The 22,165-nt window shown below is 43.8% G+C and overlaps 1 protein-coding gene across 1 annotated transcript in view; it reads right to left on the reverse strand.

Moving 5' to 3' along the window:
* The window catches only part of TPM1 (tropomyosin 1), a 30,075-nt gene extending 26,671 nt beyond the window's left edge, over window positions 1-3,404 (reverse strand). The window contains exons 1-3 of the mRNA XM_007958094.2: window positions 3,291-3,404; window positions 2,370-2,495; window positions 2,041-2,166 (exon numbers count right to left, since the gene is read on the reverse strand). Coding sequence (XP_007956285.1) covers window positions 2,041-2,166; window positions 2,370-2,495; window positions 3,291-3,404 — 366 coding nt within the window. The remainder of the gene's footprint in view (window positions 1-2,040; window positions 2,167-2,369; window positions 2,496-3,290) is intronic.
* Between the last annotated feature and the right edge of the window lie 18,761 nt (window positions 3,405-22,165).

Raw genomic sequence — 22,165 nt, forward strand, 5'->3', positions numbered from 1 at the left:
CCACCCCCCAGTGGGCTTTAAATATCCTCTTTTCCACTTCTGCCCCACCTCATTCTAACACTCCCTTAAACAAGACTTTTCAATAACGACATGATAGCACTACATAGCTACTATAATTACTATCTTTTTTTCCCCTTTAAGAATTATAGTAGCATTTTTCTCCTTCTCTTGTCTTCAGTCTCACTGGGCTATTTTCAAATTCTCTGCATTCTTTTCCTTATAAGGAATATCTCTCCTTGATCTATCAGCGGCTCTTTTAAAAAAGTGAAATAAACGTCCTGCTGGAGAATTTGGGAGAGATAGGCATCCTCCATTTAGTCACATACAAAGCAGACATCTGATCCATGTTACACACAACAGGCACAGAATTATATCTGGTTTTTTTTGGTTCTTTTTCTAAAGCCAGGTAGTGGATACTGTAAATGTTTTTGCTAAATCAGTGCTTCTCCAAGCCCCCTATTGCAGGACCCTTGCTTTTACTGAAATTTCTTTTTGTCAAATTCTAACTGCCTTGTATCTGAATCTCTCATTTGTCAAGCACACTCAGAGATACATTTCAAGCCTTTCATGCCACAAAAACCTTTACTGATCTCAAGACTCCAGGGCCCCTGGTACTTTGCATTTTACTCTCATCCCCCAAATTCTGCCCTTGCACTTAGTAGTGGATCAATTTCTACACATAGCTTTCCCTGATGCTCATAAATTCTTGGAATTGTTACCAACTTCCTGAGGAATTCTTTCCTAATTGAGCCTCTAGGCTTAATTGGCTTCTAGAATGGAAGCTAACTGTGTGAAAAGAAGTCTGTCCTTTGGAAATCTAATGCTTGGCTTGATTTTACATGGCAGACGAGGCAAGCGCTTCAGTTTAAAAAGATTCCAGAGGGCACTGGACAACGTGCTTATCTGAGCTTTAGCTGCGTGTACATCACCCCTGAAACTATGTGGTGGTTGTCATAGGGCAGACAGGTGGGGGTGGGGCCAGCAGGAGGGGCAGGGGGCAGCTAGCTCACTATACCATATAAAGCACTGAGCTATATATAACTCCTAGCTTACTTTCTGGATCCAGTGCCCTCAGACTGCAGACCCAAGCAAGTATCATCTTCCCAGGCAGATCTTAAGTGCCGGATTAAGGCTTCCTTAGTGGCTAAGGCACTTGGCTGCTAACCAGAAGGCTGGCGGTTCAAACCCACCAGTCACTCCTCGGAAGGAAGATGGGGCAATCTACTTCCGTAGTGATACTGCCTCGGAAACCCAAGGAGGGGTTGCTATGAGTCGGGTCCGACTTGACAGCACATAACAACAACAACAACAACAGTGCTGGTAGCATAGTGCTCAAGGCACTTGACTGCTAACTAGAAGGCTGGTGGTTCAAACCCACCAGCCACTCCTTGGAAGGAAGGTTGGGCAATCTACTTCCCTAGTGATACTGCCTCGGAAACGAAAGGAGGGGTCGCTATGAGTCAGGTTGACTCCACAGCACATAACAACTAGTGATACAGGAGGCCTCAAGTCTCTGGGCTCTACCATTAAGTTCAGTAAGCAAAAGTAAAAAGTACCACCATGTCATTACTTCCATTTAGAGACTAGGCCCTCTATACCCTGACTAGACCCACAATCCCAAAATAGGGCTTCCCACACATTAGGGAAGGCAAAAGAAAAAAAAGCGAAGTAAACCAGCATTCTCTGTTTGCACAAACCTTGGTGGTGATGACACTGCAGGTGTTTTCTGCCACCAGGGAGGCAAGGTTTACCTCCAGAGTCCAATTTTAGCTGCTCTATTCTACCAGCTTTTCTACCCACCCATCTCCACTCCCAGGTGGGAAAGAAAAGGGAGAAAAAGAGAGACAGGAATGAATGAAATATAAATGAATGTGTGCAGAAGCAGTCTGAGGCGCATCCATGCTCTGGGCCATGGCAGGAGTGTGTGCAGGTGTTCAGCAGGAAGAGGGGACCCTCCTCCATTGCTCTCAGGCTCCTGCAGTGACCCCCAGGTGGCCACGGAGGCAGGCGGTGAGGGAGGTAGTGTGTTCGTGCACTTACATCGGTGGCCTTTTTCTCTGCCAGCTCCAGCTTCTCCTGGGCATCTTTGAGGGCCTCGGAGTATTTGTCCAGTTCATCTTCAGTGCCCTTGAGTTTCTTTTGCAGCGACACCAGCTCATCTTCCAGCTGGGAGTTGGCCGTGGGGGAGGGGAGGGGGGTGCAGCAGGCAGCGTGATCCCGTAGGGGAGGGGTGTGGGTGCACAGAACCAGAAGGACAGGGACAGCGGGACAGAGAGAAAGGGAGAGACGGGGAGGGGAGGAGCGGAGAGAGAAAGAGAAAGACAGAGTTAGCCATTCGTGTGCCGCGCCGCGCCGCGCGCCCTGGGTACCTTGGCGGCGGCCTCGTCCGCGGCCAGGAGGCTGTCCTCCGCCTTGTGCAGCTCCTCCAGCACCCGGTCCCGCTCGTCCTCCGACACCCGCAGCAGCTTCTCCTTCGCCGCGATGTCCTCCTCGAGCTGGGGGGTGGGGTGGAGCAGCAGCGGGCGGGCGCGGGCGGCCGGCACGCACACACACACACACACACACACACACAAACACGGGCTCAGGGTTGGCTGGGGCCTCTCGGGCTTGGGGTGCCTCCGAGTTGGGGTTCAAGAGATCCTAGGTATCCTCTCACCCCAGCTGGAACGGCACCCTGGCCCACCCAGCACCCCCATTTCCCCCGGGGAGAGGTTCCTGCCGAGGTCTCAGAAGACTCAAGTCCAAAAATTTGGGGGCCAGAAAAACGCCCGTCTCCCTGCTCCAGTCCGTATCCTCCTTTCTGTCCCATCTTTGTTCTTTGCAAACTACTCCATGACCCTCTCCTCTTCCCTCAACTCTCCATCCCAGTCTAAGTTTAGTCCGCAGTCAAAAATCTGGAAGAACTTCTAACACTTTTAAGACTAGACACCCCCCACACCTTTTCTTACTCCCCCTCGCCCTTTCTTCATATGCCCCAGGCACCAGTCACCCTCCCGCCTCAACCAAAAGAGATCCCAGTCCTGATAATCAATTGCCTCTAGGACTTCAATTTACTTGGTAGGCGATGGGAACGAGAGAAGTAAGTTTCCTCGGAAGAGACTAAAAAGTTAGAATAAGGCGGACTTTTGCTCTTTCCCTCTCCCTTCCCAGGCGCGCGTCCTAGCCCGCCCCCGGGAGGAGTCTCCCCAAGCCCCGCGGAGCGGTCGACTGGAAGGAGGTGCCAGGCCCAGGTGCTGCTAGGGTTCGGGAGCACCGGGTCAGCCGAGCGCGGGCAGCGGGGAGGCGCAGACCTGCTTGCTCCTGTCCTCCGCTGCCTTCTTATCAGCCTCCGCTTGCTCGGCTCGATCCAAGGCGTTCTCCTTATCGAGCTTCAGCATCTGCATCTTCTTCTTGATGGCGTCCATGGTGGCGGTGGCTAGGGGCCCCTGGGTTGCGGCGGGACAAGGGGCGCGGCGCGGGCGCGGAGCGGCGAGACGAACGCGCGGTCAGGCGGCCGAGGCGGAGTGCGAGCGCGGAGCCGCCGGCAGCTCCCAGATATGTACTTTCCCAAGGGGGCGACCGCATTCCTCAAGACAGCCAATACTTTTTTGGAAAAGCTTTTTTCTCCAGCCCCTTTTCCCCTTCTCCTCCCTCCGCCTCTGCCCCCTCCTCGCTCCTCCCGCGGGGGCCTCTCGCCCATTCGCTGCCGCCTGCCGGCCTCCCAGTTGACGGTGGATATGACTATATATGGGGACCGGAGCAGCCAAGGCGGCGGCCGGGAGAGGCCGCCCAGTTCCAAACCTGTGCGCCAGGGAGAAGGCTCCGGGGTCTCGCTGGGGCCGAGCCTAGGTGAGGCGCTCGCCTCTGCCCTCCGCGCCCCTTTTTCGCAGGGTCGGCGCCAAGCCATTAGGGTCCCCAGGCGAGCCCTCCCAGAGCGACGGGAGGCTGAGGAGCGAGTCAGACAGTGCGTGCGCGTCGCCTCTTTGAGCCACCAGACCCCGGCGCACTCGGCTAAAGGCTCCCGGGACCCCCAGCAGCCGCCTCAGGCCTGCGCGCTCCGGGCACGGTCCCAGCGCCTCCCCGGCAACTCTCAGCCGGCCAGGTGTCATCCTGGGTGCTCCCGCTCTGAAACTCCAATGGATCAGAGAAAAGGAGGGCTGGAAGGAAGGATGGGGAGCCTTTGCTGAGACTCTGCTGGTGCGCGTCAGAAACCCGGGGCGACACAATAATAGCACAGAGAATGCCTTCTTCGTGCCCTTTTGCTTGAAGGGAGAGAAAGTAAAATACTTTAAGGGCACAGGACCCAGCTGGCTTATTTCTCTCTCTCTCTCTCTCTCTCTCTCTCTCTCTCTCTTTCGGTTGCTTCTGCAAAGAGTTGGGTGTGAGTGCAGATGTGAAGGTGGTGGGAGTTTAAGGGAAATGCTGTTTAGACACCGGCAGCGGCAGCGTTGTCACTGGTCTCTTACTCTATCACCAGCAGCTCTTTGACTTTGCCAACTAACTCAGCCTCCATGCTGCAGTTTCTTTCTTTCCTTTCTTTTTTATGTGCTAGACTCTTAATTGGTCAATTTTTTTATTTTAATTTTTTTATTGTGATTTGGGTGAAAGTTTGCACAGCAAATTCATTTTCCATACAGCCGTTCATACACATTTTGTTTCATGACATTGACTGCAATTTCCCACAATGTAACAGCTCTCTTCTCACTTCCTCCCTGTTACCTCTTCCCTGTGTCCTTTCCTATGCATTCCTGCTGTGCACTGCTCCCCTCAACTATCTCCCTGTGTAAACACTGCTCTTCTATCCTTCCACTGATCTCTCTAGGGAGTGTATCTACTGGATATAAATGTTCACCCTATATGACTGTCTATTGTTTGGCTGGAAGCCACAGGAGTGAGTTCAGTTCCAGACCTGAAAGGTAAACGAGGGGCCATAATCTCAGGGGGCTCACCAGGCTCTATCAGACCAGTAGACCTGGTCTTGTGTTTTGTATTTTTCCCTTTTATGATTTTGAGTTTTGTTCCATGTTGTTTTCCCACTCTATCCAGGATCTCCTGCACCAATCCCTTTCTGAGTGGTAGCTGGGGACTATTTAGTTCTTCTGGTCTCATGGTTATATAGGCTGAGATTCACATTGTCTTCTAGTCCCTTGGACTAATTGTCTCCATCTGTCTTTGGTTTTCTTCATTCTTCTTTGCTCTGGATGAGCATCTAGATGGCTGCTTGCAAGCTTTTAAGACCCCAGTTGCTACTCACCAAACTGGGATGTAGAAAAATGTTTTTGTGTAATATGCTCTGTTTATTTATCTTAAATCCTCAGGGTAGATGACCCCTGAGGTCCCTCCAGATCTAACTTTTTTTTCCCCCCACTGATTTTAAAGCGTTGGACTCTTATAGGAGGGGAGAAAAATGTAGAACAAAATTCAAAGTCATGAAAACGACCAGATTCACTGGTCTGATCATGACTTGTGAGACGCCTACGACTATGGTTCATAGTCACCCTTCCAGCCTGGAACTGAACTCACTCCCATGGTTAAATTTCTAGCCTAATAATAAATAGGCCTAGGAGTGGAACAATTGTATCAGGGAGGTGCACTCCTTAGAACAATCAGTTTGGGAGATTAGAAGGGCAGCATTTGCACAGGAGAAAGCTCAGGAGGCAGGAATGCATAGGAAAGAGGAACACAGGTAAAAGTAACCACAGGCAAGAAATGAGAAGAGAGCTAATACACTGTGGGGCTTGCAATCAATTTCATGAAACAAAACGTGTATGAACTGTTGAACGGAAAACGAATTTGCTCTGTAGACTTTTACCCAAATTGCAATAAAAAGTTTAAATAAATAAATAAAGAGTCAGACTCTTTCCATGCTCTAGAGCCAGGTTGCCAAAAACATGGGGTAAATGTCATCCCAGATAAGTCATTGTATCCACAGCCCTAACTCCAAGGAGGGAATAGGTCCAACTCGGCTTGGAGGCAGAAGGACCTTCCCTTTCCTTCCTTATTTTTAACTCCTCCCCTAGCCTGCTTTTTTCAGAGCTTTCGTTGGAAGGAAGGAAAAGGGCTGGCTACCTTTTTGTGACCTGGTTGAAGCAGAGTTGGTAAGGGTCTTGTTAACAATCCTTACAGAATAATTCCTAGCCTATACTACAAAGACCTTGAATATTCCTTGGAGGGTACCTGAGCAGATTAGGCAGGCCAAACAACTTGTAAATCCTTCAGAGAATGATCAAGTTCCCCTCTGGGATTTAATCAGGTTTCTTCCACTAACTCAACTGCCCAGGCGGGAAAAAGTACCCTGACCTAATGGTCAGAACATTAGGTTTGTGTGTATAGGGGCTACATGGCACAGAAATTCGTCAAAGCCCTTTACTTACCATGTGTCAACCCAGCCACTGGAGCACTCGCAATGGTCAAGGCCAGTGGTCGATATGCAGACATATGGACTATAGGGAGCTGACTCTCAGCTTAGAGCCAAGCAGAGGGAGCAAGAACAAGCACTCGGGAGTTAGACTCTGAGGTCCAAACCTGATCTGGCTCCTTGCAATGGGCCTTTGTTATGTTACAGTCTCACTAAATCTCAGTTTCCTTTATGTAAAATGGGGATGCAAATTCTTCTCTCTTAGGTTTGTTGCAAGTGAGATAAATAAGAGGCATTTTGTTTAGCACATGACAATTACTCAATAGATGTGTCTACTTGAGGGGTAGTGGATGAGTAATTTTCCCTCGCTGGGCCTCTGTTTTCTCATCTGTAAAATGAGGCAACTGAATTAGAGCAACATCTGTAAAATGAGACAACTGAATTAGAGCAACTCCTGGAGGGATCGTATATTATTTATTTTTATTTTCTCCGCTGTGCCTAACATAGGTGAGGAATTCATTAAATTGTCCTTAACTGAACCAAGTGGCACAGACAATTCATTAAGCATGCTGTTACTGGGTACCTACTATCTACCAGGTAGGCACTAGGCTCTGGAACTCTAAAATAGTAAGACACACCCTTGCCCTCCAGCTGTTCAGCATGAGCAGGACTATAAGAATTCTGAGGAGGAAGACGTAGCAATTACCAGGTTGGACCAGATGGAAAAAGCCTCTCTGATGGGTAGTGGCTTTTAAACTAATTTCAGAGGATGGATAGCAATTAGATAAAGAGAAGGGGATTGTATGGGCTAAGGAAAGAAAATGGAATGTTGAGTGGCAGTTAGATAGTAGGCTTATTTGGAGGTGAGCTGGGACATGAAACTGGATAGGCAGGTTGGGGCCATATGGTGAATGACCTTGAATTCCACGCTCAGACATTCAGACCTTATTGTATGGTTTGAATATCTTTTTCTCTTCTCTCCACTTCTTCTCCCTGCCCCGTTTACCTATTCAGAAGTCAAAGCCTGTGATATCTACATGTGGAAATGAAACTGCATGGACCAATTTTTTAAATGGCTTGGTACCACACCACTGATCACCAGACTGATGGGTTAATGCAGCAGGTGCCTGGATTCAATCATTTCCATTTTTTTTACCCCTCTTGACATTCTGCCCCATGGATAGTCCAACAATCAACCAGGCCTGACCCAGCTTCATGGGACCACACCATTCATGTCATTGAGTACTAACCAAACAGTTGCTTTAAGGTAGATTTTGACTCCTGGCAACCCCACGTGTTGCAGAATAGAACTGTGCCCCAGAGGGTTTTCAAGGCTGTGACCTTCTGGAAGCAGATCACCAGGCCTTTCTTCCGAGATGCCTCTGGGTGGGTTCAAACTGCCAAACTTTCAGTTAGTAGCAGTGTGCTGAATTGTTTGTGCCACCCAGCGACTCCTTCATTAAGAACTAGAACTAGTGAAATATCATGACTTTAACTCAAATTCTTTTTATACTAGTCACACTTCACAGTCCCTGACCTCTTATTCCCTCCGCTGGGGGTTAGAGGATGGGTTGGCCTACAATGTGTTATAATGTGTATCCTGCCTGGTTCCCCAGCTAATTGGCCAGGACTCAGGGAAGATCCATAGGCTAACCAGGCCTGTCAGGCAAAGATGAGCTGGGCCAGTCAGTTTCTCTCTCGCTGCAGTGTGACATAAGACACATGGAAAATAGGAATCAATTAACTGTGGGTGCTGAAACAAAAAGGGTTGCAGTGTTGGGCTGGAGATACCATGTTCAGGGTTATTAAGCATATTCACAAACATTTGAGTCAGGTTCTTGGTAGGATTGCACCTTCCTAGGAGCTCTGGTGGCGTAGTACCTAAGGCATTTGACTACTAACCAGAAGGCTGGCAATTCAAACCTACTGGCCACTCCTCAGAAGGAAGTTGGGGCAATCTGTTTCCATAGTGATACTGCCTCGGAAACCCAAGGAGGCGTCGCTATGAGTCGAAATCGACTTGATGGCATATTACAACAACAACACCCAATTAAATTAGGTGTGGCCATTTGACCTGTTTTGGTCAGGGAATGTGAGCAGATGTGACTTAGGGTGGACATTTTGTGCCTCATCTCATTCACTTTTCAAGATTGTGGCTGCTCTGTCGTCCTGGGTTCCCAAGTGACTATGTTAAGCATGACCTCCTCCACCATCCCCAATAACACTTGGATGGACATATAAACCAAAGAAACCAAACCCACTGCCATTGAGTCGATTCTGACTCATAGTGACCCCCACTGGGATTCTGAGGTGGTAAATCTTTATGGAAGTAGATTGCCCAGTCTTGGTTCCATTGAGTGGCTAGTGGGTTTGAACCACCAACCTTCTGGATAGCAGTCAGATACCTTATGCACCAAACTACCAGAGCTCCTTTGATGGACATATGTTGTTAGGTGCTGTTGAGTCGTATCCAACTCACAGCAACCCTATGCACAGCAGAACAAAACACCACCCAGTCCTGCACCAGCTCCGTGATCCTTGCTATACTTGAGCCCATTTTTTGCAGCCACTGTGTCAAACCATCTTGTTGAAGGCCTTTCTCTCTTTCGTTGACCCTCCACCTTACCAAGCATGACATCCTTCTCCAGGGAATGGTCCCTTATCTAAATGACCAAAGTAGGTAAGATGCAGTCTGACCATTCTCGCTTCCAAGGAGCATTTCAGCTGCACTCGCTCCAGGAGAGATTTGTTAGTTCTTTTAGCAGTCCATGGTACTTTTAGCATTTTTCACCAGCACCACAACTCAAAAGCATCAATTCTTCTTCAGTCTTCTTTATTCATTATCCAGCTCTCACATGCATATGAGGCGATTGAAAAATATCATGGCTTGTGTCAGGCACACCTTAGTCCTCAAGTAGACATCCTTGCTTCTCAGCACTTGAAACAGGTCCAACTGCAGCCAACTTGCCCGGTACTATACGCCATCTAATATCCTGACCGCTGCTTCCATTGGTGTTGATTGTAGAACCAAGCAATGTGAAGCCTCTGACAACTTCAATCTTTTCTCCATTTATTGTGATGCTACTTATAGGTCCAGTTGTGAGGATTTTTGTTTTCTTTATATTAAGATGTAATCCATACTGGAGACTGTATCCTTCAATTTTCATCAATAATTGCCTCAAGTCATCCTCACTTTCAGCAAGAAAAGTCGTGTCATCAGCATATTGCAGGTTGTTAATGATTCTTCCTCCAATCCTGATGTCATGTTTTTCTTTATATAGTCCAGCTTCTCAGAATATTTGCTTGGCATACAGATTGAATAAGTATGGGGAAAAGATACAACCCTGACATACTCCCTTCTTGATTTTAAACCATGCAGTGTCCCCTTATTTGAACAGCCTCCTGGTCAATGTACAGGTTCCTCATGAGTACAAGTAAGTGTTCTGGAATTACCATTCTTCTCAATGTCATCCACAATTTGTCATGATCCACACAATCAAATGCCTTTGCAGAGTCAATAAAACACAAGTAAACATCTTTCTGGTATTCTTTGCCATGAACCAAGAATCCATCTGACAGCAGCTATGATATCCCTTGTTCCATGTCCTCTTCTGAATCCAGCTTGTACTTCTGAAAGTTTTCTGTGAATATACTGCTGCAACTGTTTTTTGAATTATCTTCAGTAAGATCTTGCATGCGTGGAGATATAGCAAGATTGAAATACAAACCTTTGTTATTTTAGGCCACTGAGATCTGGGGGTTGAGGCATATCTAGCTTCTCCTGACTAATATTTCCCAATAGGCCAGGTATCATCTAAGTTATGAGGAAGCAGAGAAGTCTGGTTAGAGAAAAAGGAGAATGGAATGGATATATCAAGATAAACAGAAGCCCAATAGAAGGAAAGAGAGTAGGAAAATATGACTGAATTTCAGTTCCATGATTAGGCAATCTACTTCCGTAGTGATACTGCCTCAGAAACCCAAGGAGGGGTCACTATAAGTCAAGTCCGACTTGATGGCAATGAGTTTTTTTTTTTTTCTTATAACACTCTTTATTTCCTGAGGTTACACGAGAAAGTCTGTGTACCTCTGTGGTAGCTGTGTGTCAGCTTGGCTGGGCCTGGTTTTGAGCGGCTGGGTAGCTGGGTATAATTATTCCCCATGATGAGACTGGTAATCTCCATGGTAGAATCTACCAGAGCAGCTGAGTAGCTGCCTTAGGGATGTGATCTGCTTCCAGTATATAAGGAGAAGCCTTGAGGAAGGTCTCAAAGCTTTTTGGCATGCTTGGACCCTGCATGTAGCCAAGTCTTCATCTTAATGGCCTGTCATGTGATCTGACAATCTTGGGAACGTTGTTGTTGTTATGTGCCATTGAGTCAGACCTGACTCATAGTGACCCCTCCTTGGGTTTCTGAGGCAGTATCACTACGGAAGTAGATTGCTCAACCTTCCTTCCAAGGAGTGGCTGGTAGGTTTGAACCGCCAGCCTTCTGGTTAGCAGTCAAGTGCCTTAGGCATTATGCTATCAACGTTAATGGACTTGAATTAGTGGCCTGCCATGTTGCTTGATAATTTGAGACTGTGGCATTTTACTTATTGACTTTGGGTTTGTCAGCCTCAGCATCCAGCAGCTGTCTGAGTTAAGAGAAGCCTCCATCTTCAGTTGGCCAGGAACAAGAGGCAGAGCTGGATCCTTGAGGGGCCTTCACCTAGCTCCTGGAGCTGGCACTTTGAACTTGGGCTTCTAGCCTCCTAAATGATAAGATAATAAATCCCTGTTTGTTAAAGCCATCCATTTGAGATATATTTTCTGTGAGAGCAGACCTAGACAACCAAAACAATCTCAAAAGCTAAAAACAAACAAACAAAAAACTGACTAAATCATAATAGTGTGGAAGTCTGCACAACATGTGTTGGACAGGGTTTAGAACCAGTAAGATATGTCTATGTATCTATCTATGTATCTAAAAGACTCGGCTCACGTGATTGTGGGAGTTTGGCAGGTTCAAAGTCTGTAGGTCAGGCAACAGGCTGGAGATAACTGAAGGTTTGTGTCCCGAAATCTGTAGGTCAGGCAATGGGAAGAGTGAAGAGGGTGGGAGTTCTGGCAAAATGTCTTACTTATAGTCTGGAGGCAGAACATATCATAAGGAAAACTCCCTTTTTGCTCTTAAAGCTGATTGGATGAGGGCCACTGAAATTTAGAGGGTAATCTGCTTTACTGAAGACCTCTGATTTAATCACATATAACTACACTGAAACCTGTTAGAGCTGGAAAGTGGGAGGACTGCATCATTATTCTGGGTCTTGCAAGTTTTCTGTCTTTGACAGAGTGTGGAGTCTTACCACTTTTCTATGGCTCTCTATTAGTAGAAAATATTTGTGATTTCTTTCTCTGACAGGTTTCCATCTTACACAGGTTTCAGTTTTCATAGGTTTTACTGTATTTCATAACAGCATCTAGACTAGTGTTTGATCAACTGGACACCATAACCTAGCCAAGCTGACACATAAGCTTGACCATCACACCATCCTTGGCCCAGAGCTTCTATGTGAACACCAAGAAAAACCCACTGTTTTCATGTTGGTTCTGACTCATAATGACCCTACAGGACAGAGTAGAACTGCCTCACAGGGCTTCCAAGGCTGTAGAGTACCCAGAATTTCCTAATTCCTCTCATGCTTAGATTCAGTAAGTTCTCATAAATGTTTGTTGAGTATTTATTGACTATTAGCAATACAAGTAAGTAGGAGAAACAGGTAGCCAGGAAGGAAGAGTAACAAAACTAGTCTGAAAAGACCTTATTTAATTTCAAAATATGGGCTTTTATTTCATCTAAGGAATGAAATAAGTATTGTGACAGGGTAGGACAAATATCCCACAAGCTTTTATTGAACACCTTCTGTATACAGAGCATTTAACTAAGGTTTAAGCAATAAAAGAAAGTGGATAAGAGACATGGGTCTTTTTCTCTATGTGTGATGCCAGGTAAAACTCTTGGGGTGGGTCATTAATGTGTATTTCTGGCCAAGTTACCTTGTCCCAAATACTGCCTGAGACCTCGTAGAGCTGTGAGGCTCACACCTGTCAGGTTTTCTAGGAGAGATTTAATATTAACTATATTGTCCCTTTCCCCTCATAAAAAGCACAGCCACTTATCATATTACATTTCCCAGTGTTTGGTGAGAAAACAGAATCAACATGAGCATAGTTTACTAATGTGATTCTTTTGATGGGAACACTCACTTGGATATGTACATTGGGGTCTGTTAGTTTTTTTTTTCAAAAAATAAAAACCTCATTACCTGATAGTCACACCTTGTTTAACTGCAATAACTCTACCTGTGACGTGACTCCCCAAGAGTCAACAGTGCTGACTCAAGCAATTAAGAGAAAGTGAAGAATCTATAATTAAACTGAGAGACAATTGCTTCTTCCACTGGGTTTTGGAATGCAATGTTAACTGCTAAAGGATCACTGTGCCACAGAACAAGATACAACAAGCTATCCTTATCCACAAAGGAGTTTCTTTCCCAAGGGTTTTGTGAGGACCCATGGAAAATATGCTCTGCTTCCAGGGAGGGCTTTGAGCTCTGAGAAAGGTCTTTAGGCCCTTGTGGGTGTCTTTCTCCTCTTCATTGTTTAGTAACACACAGCTAGTCTGAGACACTCCTGAATACATGGGCTACCTGGAGCGTTTGCACAGGCAAAGTGGTTCTACCAGTTCAATAAAAGACATATGAATTTTCCTAGCTTACATCTATCTTTTCAAAAGCAGCAACTCTGTCTAGGTTCAATCAGGTTAGATTAGCTTGTCTCAGGAAAAACAATATTCCCTCATGTATATAGAATTAAAAAGCATTTTCAAGTTCATTATCCCACTTGATTTTTACAACCCCTTATGACAGCATCCGCATGAATGCTATTATTGTATAGTTTAGAAACAACCACTAGTCTGCCAATTTGTTGTACTGTCATGGCTTGCCTGTTGCTGTGATACTGGAAGCTATATCACTGGTATTTCAAATACATGCAAAGTCATCTATGGTGGACAGGTTTCAGCAGAGCTTTCAGACTAAGACAGACTAGGAAGAAATACCTGGTGATCTACTTATGAAAATTAGATAATGAAATCCTATGGATCAGAATAGAATATTATTCAACAAAGTGCTGGAAGATGGGCCCCCTAGGTTGGAAGGCACTCAAAATACACAGTGGCATCAACAATGGACTCAAACATCACAGTGATGGTAGAGATGGTGCAGGACCAGGCAATGTTTTTTCTGTTATACATAAGGTTGCTATAAGTCTGAGATGGCTCAGTGGCAACTGACAACAACAACAGATTAGAAAACTAAGAGCAGTTATTGGTTCAAGATCACCTCACTGAGAGGTGGAACAGGAAGCCAGATGTCTGTACTCCAACATCAGTGTCTCCATTAGCCACCCTATCCTGTTTTTATATTCATATTTGATTTCATAATTAAAAGCAGCACACTATCAGGTAAAGACAAAGAGGAGAGGGGGCAAAAAGAAGTCTTTTCTACATAACATGGTTAAATCATGATGCTAATGAGGGTGAGACTTAACACTTGTCTTATCCCATATGGGCCAGTTCAGTTACTCACCTAACCCACCCACACCTTCTTGGCTGATGAAAGAACCTGGTGAGAAAGTGTGGTTGGGCCAAGAAAATCTTTTCCTACTCCTGTATTTATGGCCCAACATGGGGCAATAAGGATATCTTCATGAAGGCAGTACATTAATTTTTTTTCAGTAGCTTCCGTGGAGAGTTTGAGGTCATCTTTAGGAATCTATACCTGCTTCTTTCAAAACATGTGGGTTGTTAATGGCATGGGCCAGGTCAATCTAAGCAGTATTTTTTGGGAAAAAGGAAGACAAAACATTTGGCCAAGACAGAATCTAGTGTCTTCTCAAGCCAGGGACTCTGAGAAATGAAAGTATCCATAGCCTTTGTGGTCCATAGACTTGAGCCAGCCTCAAGGGGCCATCTAAGCTTTGGAATGGTTTTAATCATTATTTCCCAGCAAACCCTGCATTCTTTTCATGCTGACTGCCACCTGTTCATTTTTATATTTTATACTTGGTTCTCAGGTTTCCACTGATGTCTTTAACAGGAACATATGTGGAAGTGACCTCTGCAATCTCCCGAATGCCAAGTAGAGCTCCACGCTTATTCTCAGACAGTGAAACTTGATGCAAAAATGTCCGTGATGGTGGACAACCTAGACTCTTCCAGCTCTAGTTGATGCATATCTACAACTCACCTGGGTTCTAGGAGGGCCACCATGTTAGGCAAATTCAAAACTGGATTTCTAAAGCTTCGTTCCTGTGCCTGTGCACAACACCTTGATTTTGAGTAGAGACCATTTGGCTTGGTGGTCTATGAGTTTTGATTCTACATTATTGGAAAGTCGCTTCCTTTTAATTATCCTTCTTGGTGGTGTAGTGCCTAAGGCATTTGACTGCTAACCAGAAGGCTGGTGGTTCAAACCCAGCAGCCACTCCTTGGAAAGAAGACTGGGCAATCTACTTCCATAGAGATACTGCCTCAGAAACCCTAGAAGGGGTTACTATGAGTTGCATCTGACTTGACGGCCCTGAGTTTTTTTTTTTTTTTTTAGCTGACTGGGAAAATTCTTCTCCACAGACACTTACCACCAAGACCCTGGGTTCTCTTTAAGATTCTGTTTCTCTGGCTTTAATGGAAATTAGTATTTCTCAGTAGAAATGCTTCTTCAAGTATGTTTTCTTCAGAGAACCCTTTCCACCTCACTAACTTCAGTGGAGAAGGGAGCCAGACCTTTCTTACTGCTTGAGGCTGAGAAAACTCTGTTCTTTTTCTGAGGTCCTGCTACTTGATGAGAGAGCTCTGGGCTTCGGCAGAGTTCCAGAAGAGGCTGGTATTTTTAGCATAGCCTTCTTCACTTCCCAGCACCTGCTGTGATCTGTAACCCAAGGGGCTACTTAAATGCCAGTGAGATGACTGAGGACAAGGCAGCTTGAGCTAATGTCCTAAAATATCACCCAGGGGAAGCTTTTCTTGTGGGAGCCATTTCATTTCCAGCTCTTCTCCTCTCCTCATTCCTCCATGAACCGTGGAGCTCTAACAGACCCTGGCTGACATGGTGACATCCACCCTGGGGAGATGTTAGAGAAAACTGCTACATCTATCTGCCATGATGCTGCCCTTGGCTCCCAACTTTAATCTCTCCCCCTATTGGTCATGCCAGATGAAGGCAATAGGAGAATATCTTCACATACTTTCTGGAAGCAGAATCCTTTTTGGATATTCATGAAAATATGTGAAGAAGAGAAACAAAATCCAGCTTATGTTTTAGATCAGAAAATGAAAACGGCAATGCCAACCTTCTTCTCACAGCAGATATAACCCATTGAACTCATTATTCCCTAAAGATGGCACAAGCTGGAAATAGAAGTATGTTCTCAAGAAGCCCGGCTTCATTTGAGGAGGACAGGTGCATCATGGGCCATGAAGGATTTTGAGAATGTTTTAGGATGTCTCTAATCCTGGAGTTTGACATCAGCCCATCTCTTCCACAGCGTTCCTTGGTGCCACTGTCAGACATGCAATACTGGACTGATTAATTCTAGGGCTGGCCCAGTATAGAAATACTTAGGTGCTTCTGATGATTTCTCTGGCTATTCTAAATTCTCCTAAATATCATGGTAGGTCTGGTTAATAAGGGCAAGGGCATATTTAAAAGAAGAACTTAAATATTGAAATAGGCTTTACCTCTCTTTAAAGTGGTCAGTTTTTATTTAGTTGAGTGAAATGCAACATGTAATTCGTACATAAAAAACAAAACAAAAACCAAACTCATTGTCATTGAGTCAATTCTGACTTATGGTGGCACCATATGTTATAGAGTGTTGTTGTTGTTGTTATTTGCCACCGAGTCGGCCCCGACTCATAGCGACCCCTCCTTGGGTTTCCAAGGCAGTATCACTACGAAAGTAGGATTGCCCAACCTTCCTTCTGAGGAGTGGCTGGTGGGTTTGAACCGCCAGCCTTCTGGTTAGCAGTCAAGTGCCTTAGGCACTATGCTACCAGAGCTCCCATGTTATAGAGTAGAGCTGCTTAATAGGATTTTCTTAGGTATAATCTTTATGGAGGAGCTCTGTTAGCATAGTGCCTAAAGCACTTGACTGCTAACCAGAAGGCTGGTGGTTCAAACCCACCAGCCACTCCTTGGAAGGAAGGTTGAGCAATCTACTTCTGCAGTGATACTGCCTCAGAAGACCAAGGAGGGGTCGCTATGAGTTGGGTCTGACTCAAGGGCACATAACAACAACAACAATCTTTATGGAAGTAGTTCACCAGGCCTTTCTTTCTCAGTGCCACTGAATGAGTTCGAATCATCAGCCTTTAGGTTAGCAGCTGATTGCAAACTGCTTACACCACACATTCTCCTTAAATCATACATACAGTGATACTGTTTAATAAAAAAATATGCGTTGTTGTTGTTATGTGCCGTCTAGTTGGCCCGACCCATAGCGACCCCTCCTTGGGTTTCCAAGGCAGTATCACTACAGAAGTAGAATTGCCCAACCTTACTATCACACATATTATGATGATATACATGACAATATTTGTGTGTGTGTGTGTGTGTGTATATATATATAGTTATCCATCAATCTGATAACTGAGTTCACCTTTTCTGGGGAGGTGAGAGGGGGACTAGGATAGGTGATGGTAGTCAAGAGTTTAGCCACAATTTTAAGAATTAATTTTTTAAGTAGAATACATTTTTGAATTACATAATTAAAGTTCTGACACTCTCTTATCTTCCTTTTATTGTTATTTAAAAATATATTCTTGAATGTATTACAGAAAGTCCTGGTGATCTTATAATTGTCTATGTCTTAGAAGAAGGAAAATCTGCTTTGGCATTCATACTAGCCAAAGGACCACAGCAATTAAAAATTAATTAAAAAATAAAATGATTGATTTCCTTCAGGGTGTCCTTCAGTACTTTGTATGTGTCAGGCATAATATTGGGCATCAGAAATTTAAAAATAAACAACTCAGGATTCTGGTCATCCATGAGATCCTTTATTTCTAAGTAGTACATGTGGCAAAGTCAAGTTTCACACTATTCTCTGGAACTGAGGCTAGGACTGGTTCACAAGCCAATCAATAAAATTAGTTTCATTACTTCACTATCTTGTGTATGACCAAAAGCAATGTGCTCCCACCTTGATCACTTATCAAATTTGCCGCACCTGGTTTCTGACGACTTATGAATGTTTCCAAAACTCCAACCTATACCTTCAAAGGATAAAGATTTTTCTCACTAGGCAGAGTCAAAAGAATGTTCTACAGAGTCTAAAGGAATAGAGACTCCAAATGTGGATTTCAGAAAAAATCAGAAAATCAGAAAATGTGGATATTTTTCTGGAAAAAAAATACAAATAAACGAATATACACCAATATGTTAATGGTAGATTTTGTTGATTAGCGTGGTGTCATTTCAGATTTTTCAGAAATACATTTTGTATTTTCCAAAGTTTCTAAAATGATCATGTTTTACTTTTATAATAAGAAAAAAATCAATAAAAGATTAAAAAAACAAAAACACTTTAACTATCAGCCACAGTGCTTTATATGTACATAGGAAGCCTCTCAAAGGGACAATATTGAAAGGGACAGTACTTATAGCTCTGAATTACTTGTTAGGTCACTCATCATTTCCAGCATGCTACTATTTCACAATCACAGGCTATTTGTGTACTTGTCTTAACGCTTCTCTTAGAAGGAATACTCCTTGAGCTTTGCCGCTCACCCCACTAGCACCCAGCTTATGGGTCCCACTGATTAATAATACAAATAATAATAGCAGCAGACTCTCACATGATGCATACTGTGTGCCAGACATGGAGTCTTGTGTGTTGCACTGATGCTGGACAGGTTTTGGTGGAGCTTCTAGATTAAGTTGAACTAGGATGAAAGGCTTCACAATTTGCTTCTGAAAACCAGCCAATGAAAACCCCATTGATTACAACTCTCTGATCTGCAACTGATTGTGGGTATGCATCAGACCTGGCTATGTTTTCTTCCATGATGCACAGGGTTGCTGTGAGTTAGGGACTAACTTAATGGCAACCAACAGCAAACACACAAAAAAAGACCTTCTTTACAACCCATGAGGCAGGAATTTTTATCTTCATTTCACAGATAAGAAACTGAAAGATAAAGTAATTTGCAAAGGTCATCCAGATGGGAAGGCTAGGACTAGAATTGAGACAGGTACAAGAGTTCATGTTCTTAATCACTGTTGTTGTTGTTGTTAGGTGCTGTCGAGTCATCTCTGACTCATAGCGACCCTATGCACACCAGAATGAAACACTGCCTGGTCCTGCAGCAGCCTCACAATCCTTGCTATACCTGAGCCCACTGTTGCAGCCACTGTGTCTATATATCTTGTTGAAAGCCTTCCCCTTCTTCATTGACCTTCTAGTTTACCAAGCATGATATCCTTCTCTAGGGAATGGTCCCTTCTGACAACATGACTAAAATAGGTGAGATGAAGTCTGGCCATTCTTGTTTCCAAGGAGCATTCTGGCTGCACTTCCTCCAGGATAGATTTGTTAGTCCTTTCAGCAGTCCATGGTACTCTCAGCATTCTTCTCCAGCATCACAACTCAAAAGCATCAATTCTTCTTCGGTCTTCCTTATTCTTGTCTAGCTCTCACATGCATAAGAGGCAATTGAAAATACCATGGCTTGGGTTAGGTGCACCTTAGTCTTCAAGGAGACATCTTTGCTCTTCAGCACTTGAAAGAGGTCCTTTGCAGCAGATTTGCCCAATGCAATAGGTCATCTGATGTCTTGACTGCTGTTTCCATTGGTGTTGATTGTAGAACCAAATAATATGAAATCCTTGACAACTTCAATCTTTTCTCCATCCAACATGAAGCTGTTTATTGGACCAGTTGTGAGGATTTTTGTTTTCTTTGTATTGAGGTATAATCCATACTGCAGATTGTAGTCTTTAATCTTCATCAGTAAGTGCTTCAAGTCATCCTCACTTTCAGCAAGCATAGTTGCATCATCTGCATGTCACAGGTTGTTAATGAGTCTTCCTCCAATCTAGGTGCCATGTTCTTCTTCATATAATCCAGCTTCTCAGATTATTTGCTCAGTATACTAGTTGAATAAGTCTGATGAAAGGATACATCCTTGACACAGTCCCTTCTTGATTTTGAACCATACAGTATCCCCTTGTTCTGTTTGCATGACAGCCTTCTGATCTATGTACAGGTTCCTTATGAGTACAATCAAGTGTTCTGGAATTCCCATTCTTCTCAATGTTATCCACAATTTGTTATGATCTTCACAATCAAATATTTTTTCATAGTCAATAAAACATAAGTAAACATCTTCCTGGTATTCTCTGCTTTCAGCTAAGATCCATCTGATGTCAGCAATGATATACCTCATTCCATATCCTCTTCTGAATCCAGCTTGCATTCCTTGCATTTCTGTCAATATAGTGCTGCAAATGTTTTTGAATTATCTTCAGTAAGATTTTACTTGCATGTGATATTAATGATATTGTTCAATAATTTCCACATTCTGTGGGATCATTTCTTTGGAATGGGTACAAATATGGATCTTTTCCAGTCAGTTGGCCAGGTAGCTGTCTTCCAAATCTCTTGGCATAACCAAGTGAATGCCTCCAGTAGGGCATCTGTTTGTTGAAACATCTCAATAGGTATTCCATCAATTCCTGGAGCCTTGTTCTTCACCAATTCCTTCAGTGCAGCTTTGACTTCTTCCTTCAATACCATTGATTCTTAATCATATGCCACCTCCTGAAATGGATGAACATCAACTAATTCTTTTTGGTACAGTGACTCTGTGTATTCCTTTCATCTTCTTTTGATGCTTCCTGCATCATTCAATATTTTGCTCATAGAATCTTTCAATATTGAACTTGAGGCTTGAATTTTTCTTCAATTCTTTTAGCTTGAGAAATGCTAAGTGTGTTTTTCCCTTTTGGGTCTCTAATTCTAGGTCTTTGCACATTTCATTATAGTAATTGGCTTTATTTGAGCTGCTCTTTGAAATTTTCTGTTTAGCTCTTTTATCTTGTCATTTCTTTGATTTGCTTTAGCTACTCTCCACTCAAGGGCAAGTTTTGGAATCTCTTCTGAGGTAGGCAGGCTGGGGGCTTGGAGGCTGCTTTTTGCTTGGGTGTGACTCTATATTAAGGCCAGGGCCTGAGATAGGCAGGTGCAGAGGGGTTAGGAATAACTAGGGAGACAAACTTGTCTGTCATTTTGTCATCCTGTGGTGGCTTATGTGTTGCTGTGAGGCTGGAGGCTATACCACCATGTTACAAAATGCCAGCAGGGTTACCTATGATGGTGAGGTTTCAGTGGAGCTTCTGGGCTTAAACATACTCAGAAGAAGGAAGAGGCCCTCCACTTCTCCAACAATTGGCCAGTGAAAACCTTATTAATAGCAGTGAAATACTGTCTGATATATTACCAGAAAACTTTATGAACAGCCCTGAAACATTGTCCAACATAGTGCTGTAAGATGAGCCCATCAGGTTGGAAGGCACTCAATATTTGACTGGGGAAGAGCTGACTCCTCAGAATAGAGACAACCTTAATGATATGGTTATGGTAAAGCTTTCAGGACCTCCATTGGCTGATGTGGCACAACTCAAAATGAGCAGAAACAGATGCAAACATCCATTTATAATTGAAATATGGAATGTATGAAGTATGAATCAAGTAAAATTGAAAGTTGTGAAAAATGAAATGGAATGCATGAAGATCAATATCCTAGGCATTAGTGAGCTGAAATGGACTGGTTTTGTCCATTTTGAATCAGACAACCATATGATCTACTATGCTGGGAACAACAAATTGAAGAGGAATGGTGTGGCATTCATCATCACAAAGACTTGTTTGAAGATCTGTCCTGAAGTACAATGCTGTCAGTGATAGGATAATGTCCTATGCCTACAAGGAACACCAGTTAATACTACTATTATCCAAATTTACACACCAACCACCAAAGTCAAAGATGAGAATATTGAAGATTTCTACCAACTTTTGCAGTCTGAAATTGATTGAACATGCCATTAAGATGTGTTGATTATCACTGGTGACTGGAATGCAAAAGTTGGAAATGAAGAAGGGTTACCTGTAGTTGGAAAATACGGCCTTGGTGATAGAAATAATGCTGGAGATCGCATGAGAGAATTTTGCAAGACCAATGACTCACTCATTGCAAATACCTTTTTGTCAACGGCATGTGATGACCATACACATGGACTTCACCAGATGGAATACACAGGAATCAGATTGACTACATCTGTGGCAAGAGGTGATGGAGCAGTTCAATATCTTTGGCCAAACCAAGGACAGGAGCTGATTATGGAACAAACCATCAATTGTTCATATGCACATTCAAATTGAAGTTGAAGACAATTAAAACAAGTCCACAAGAGCCAAAATATGACCTTGATAATATCCCTCCTGAATTTAGAGAGCATTTAAAGAATAGATTTGATGCATTGAACACCAGTGATCGAAAACCAGAGGAATTGTGGGATGACATCAAGAACATCATTCATGAAGAAAGCAAGAGGTCATTGAAAAGACAAGAAAGGAAGAAAAGACCAAAATGGATGTCAGAAGAGACTCTGAAACTCTCTTAACCACTAGACTATATTAACTCTCACAGATGCCTGAGGGAGCAGTCAGTCAGCACAGGTTTATTGAGGAACAAATGTTTAGCATGTGCTTTTTTTTTTTTTTTT

The sequence above is a fragment of the Orycteropus afer genome, unplaced genomic scaffold (genome assembly GCF_000298275.1).
Source record: "Orycteropus afer afer isolate SDZICR_OR568_19922 unplaced genomic scaffold, OryAfe1.0 scaffold00015, whole genome shotgun sequence".
Classification (NCBI taxonomy): Eukaryota; Metazoa; Chordata; class Mammalia; order Tubulidentata; family Orycteropodidae; genus Orycteropus; species Orycteropus afer.